General features: G+C 39.9%; 1 protein-coding gene across 1 annotated transcript; it reads right to left on the bottom strand.

The window, feature by feature from the left end:
• Positions 1 to 461: 461 nt before the first annotated feature.
• LOC140979042 (uncharacterized) lies at positions 462 to 3444 on the bottom strand. Its single transcript, XM_073444397.1, has 4 exons — positions 3258 to 3444; positions 2682 to 2764; positions 1366 to 1913; positions 462 to 1041 (listed from the first exon to the last, which is right to left on the bottom strand). Exons 1-4 carry the CDS (start codon positions 3442 to 3444, stop codon positions 462 to 464), a joined length of 1398 nt encoding a protein of 465 aa, XP_073300498.1.
• Between the last annotated feature and the right edge of the window lie 425 nt (positions 3445 to 3869).

The raw sequence follows: 3869 nt of genomic DNA, 5'->3' as shown, positions 1-3869 counted from the left end.
GTAAAGGTTTAATATTTATCTTATTTTTATTTTATTTTATTCTATTATATTAATAAAATAATATAATATAATATAATATATATTCTTTAAAATTTTAACACCGGTATATCCCTTTGGACCAGTCAAACGATCAAATTTTTCAAAACTCAAAATATGAAACTTCTATATCTTTGAGTTTTCCACAGTATATCCAAATTTCAAATCATTTGAACTTCATATGAGCAAGATCTGTCATTAATTACTATTTTACCCTTAAAATTAATTCATTATTTTTCAACTTATTTACGAAAATGCCATCAAAATAAATTGAATAATTTTCAACTTATTTACAAAAATGTCATCAATACTATTTTATAGTTGTAATATCTCAGGCATTACATTTCTACCCCCCTTAAATGAATTTCGACCCCGAAATTACTCAACAACGGTAATAACATGCATAATAAAGATACATCATACCATCAGAATAAGTAGGGGTAGAGCTCCCTCATATACCGCTCTGTCTCCCAAGTGGCCTCTTCGACACCTCTATGCTCCCACTGAACCTTCACCATCGGTATAAGCTTACTACGAAGCTTCCGTTCAGATCGATACAAAATACAAACTGGTCTCTCAACATAAGACACATCAGGATCTAACTGAACCTCATAAATATCAAACACATGTGAAGGATCTGGCTCGTACTTCCGCAACATCGACACATGAAACACATCATGAATACCAGATAAAGATGGAGGTAGAGCCAATCGATAAGCCAAAGTGCCTATCCGCTGCAATATCTCATACGGGCCAACATATCTCGGTGCCAACTTTCCTTTCATATCAAATCGTACTGTACCACGAAAAGGAGACACTTTCAAAAATACTCGATCGCCCTGCTGAAACTCCAAGGGCCTTCGTCTTTTATTTGCATAGGCGGCCTGTCTATCTTGAGCTGCTTTCAATCGCTGCTGTATCAACTTTACTTTCTGTTCCATCTCAAGAATCATCTCAGGACCAGTGACTACAGCTCGATCAACATCATCCCAGTATAAAGGAGATCTACAACGCCTCCCATACAATGCCTCAAATGGAGCCATCTGAATACTGCTCTGATAACTATTGTTATATGCAAACTCCACCAATGGAATAGATGACTGCCAAACAGATTTAAAATCCATAACATAAGCACGCAACATATCCTCCAGCGTCTGAATAGTACGCTCAGTCTGACCATCTGTCTGGGGGTGATAAGCCGTACTCAATCTCAACTCTGTCCCCATCGCAGTTTGCAATCCTTCCCAAAAATGAGAAGTAAATCGAGGATCTCTATCAGATATAATAGACACTGGAATCCCATGAAACCGTACGATCTCTCGTATATACAACTGTGCCATCGTCAAATATGTACTATTCATGCTATAGGGTATAAAATGTGCAACTTTCGTCAATCGATCAACAATCACCCAAATAGCGTCAATAGTCCCAGTGCTTCTTGGCAAATGAGTCACAAAATCCATCGATATGTGCTCCCATTTCCAAGTCGGTACTTCTAAACTCCTCAATTCACCTCCTGGCCTTCTTCTCTCAGCTTTGATCTGTTGACAATTGAGACATCGACGTACAACCTCAATCACATCACGTTTCATTCCTTTCCACCAAAACTGAGAGCGTAAATCTTTATACATCTTCTTGCCACCAGGGTGGATAGAATATTGACTACAATGTGCACGTCGTAACAGGCCCTGGCGCAACTCAGGTGTATCAGGAACTACCCATCTATCCTTCATCCTCAAACTGCCATCATCAGCCACTCTAAAATGAGTCTCTTGTTTCCGAGAAACTAACTCCTTCCATCGCTGAACTCTCTCATCTATCATCTGTGCGTCACGAATACAACCATAAATATCAGGTTCAGCCAATAAGGTAGATACCTGGATAGGAGTCGTCGAGATATCAAAATCATATCCCAAGGAACAACAAGACATCATCATAGCTGATAAACGACTCACATCATCTGCAGTACAACTCACTTTACGACTCAATGCATCAGCGGTAAGATTGGCTCGACCAGGATAATATTCAATCTCACAATCATAATCTTTCAACAAGTCTAACCACCGTCTCTGCCTCATATTCAACTCTGTCTGAGTAAACAAAAATCTCAAACTCTTATGATCCGTATAAATCGTAAACGAGGTACCATATAAATAGTGTCGCCATATCTTGAAGGCAAAGATAATGGCTGCCAACTCCAAATCATGCACAGGGTACCTTGTTTCACGTGGTTTCAGCTGTCTCAAGGCATATGCTACAACATGTCGATCCTGCATCAAAACACATCCCAAACCATGAAATGATGCATCAGTATAAACAACAAACCTCTCATTTTCTGTAGGGATTGCCAACACCGGTGCAGTCGTCAGTCGGTGTTTCAACTCCTGAAAACTCCTCTCACATGCTTCAGACCACTGAAATCGCACACCTTTCTGAGTCAACTGTGTCAAAGGTCTAGCAATCTTTGAAAATCCCCCGATAAATCGACGATAATAACCTGCTAAACCCAAGAAACTACGGATCTCTGGTATAGATGTAGGTGCTGACCACTGCAACACTGCTTCGACCTTTGTTGGATCAACAGAAATCCCATCTCTCGATATAACATGACCCAAAAAAAACCACTCGATCCAACCAAAACTCACATTTACTGAGTTTGGCATACAACTGTCTATCTCGCAGTACCTGTAATACTGAACGTAAATGCCCAACATGCTCAGCCTCACTCCTGGAATATATCAATATATCATCAATAAACACAATAACAAACTGATCGAGATAAGGCTGAAAGACCCTATTCATCAAACTCATGAATACAGCTGGAGCATTCGTCAATCCAAACGGCATAACAAAAAACTCATAATGCCTATATCTGGTCCTGAAGGCTGTCTTCTGAATATCCTCCTCTCTAACTCGTATCTGATGATATCCTGACCTCAAATCAATCTTTGAATATACTGAGGTTCCCTGCAACTGATCAAACAAATCATCAATATCAGGGAGGGGATATTTATTCTTAATCGTTACCTTATTTAGCTGTCGATAGTCAATACAAAACCGCATCGTTCCATCTTTCTTTCTCACAAATAGGACTGGTGCACCCCAAGGCGATACACTAGGACGAATGTATCCCTTGTCCAGCAAGTCCTGTAACTGGGCTTTCAACTCTCTCAACTCTGCTGGTGCCATTCTGTAAGGAGCACGAGAAATAGGGAAAGTACCTGGCATCAACTCCATCCCAAACTCCACCTCACGGACTGGTGGGAAGCATGGAATCTCATCAAGAAATACATCAGCAAACTCGGCAACTACAGGTATCTCCTCTATTCCCACCTCCTTCTTCTTCTCTGTTACATCTACAGCATAAATAAGATAACCCTCATGTTCATGCTCCAATAACCGAGACATCCGGATAGCAGATACCAACGGAACACGGGGACGAGAACCCTTCCCATAAAATGTCCAACGCTCTTTCTCATCGGTGTAAAAATATACTACTCGCTGATAACAATCAGCAGTCGCACAATATCTCCTCAGCACATTAATTCCCACAATACAATCAAAATCAGTTATTGATAAGTGCAATTTATTGTACTTTTATTACTTGTTTTTAACTTAGAATTTTGTGATTCTTGAGCAGGTTTTATGTGATTTGTTGTCGTTTTTGTTGTTTTAGTTTGTAAGCTTAGAATGAGAAATTGGAGTAGTAATAGTGTTGAATTGGAAAGTGCAAAAGATGAAAATTTCCGAGAATAACCCGCACCCGCGCTAGAAATGGCACCGCACCCGCGGTCCATGAAAAGCAATTTTAGAAATCTCTGCCGAAGCATTAC

This window comes from Primulina huaijiensis, chromosome 6 (assembly GCF_012295235.1).
Source record: "Primulina huaijiensis isolate GDHJ02 chromosome 6, ASM1229523v2, whole genome shotgun sequence".
In the NCBI taxonomy this organism is placed as follows: Eukaryota; Viridiplantae; Streptophyta; class Magnoliopsida; order Lamiales; family Gesneriaceae; genus Primulina; species Primulina huaijiensis.
The sequence above is the reverse complement of the archived record's forward strand: the minus strand, read 5'-3'. Positions and strand labels throughout refer to the sequence as shown.

Excerpts from the sequence above, each read along its gene's own strand:
- LOC140979042 (XM_073444397.1), bottom strand. The coding sequence starts at position 3,444 with ATGTCTCGGTTATTGGAGCATGAACATGAGGGTTATCTTATTTATGCT. Across the intron at positions 2,765-3,257 it reads TGGGATGGAGTTGATGCCAG|GAGTGAGGCTGAGCATGTTG; the intron begins GTACTTTCCCTA and ends GATATATTCCAG. Across the intron at positions 1,042-1,365 it reads TATTTGACGATGGCACAGTT|ATCTCCTTTATACTGGGATG; the intron begins GTATATACGAGA and ends GAGGCGTTGTAG.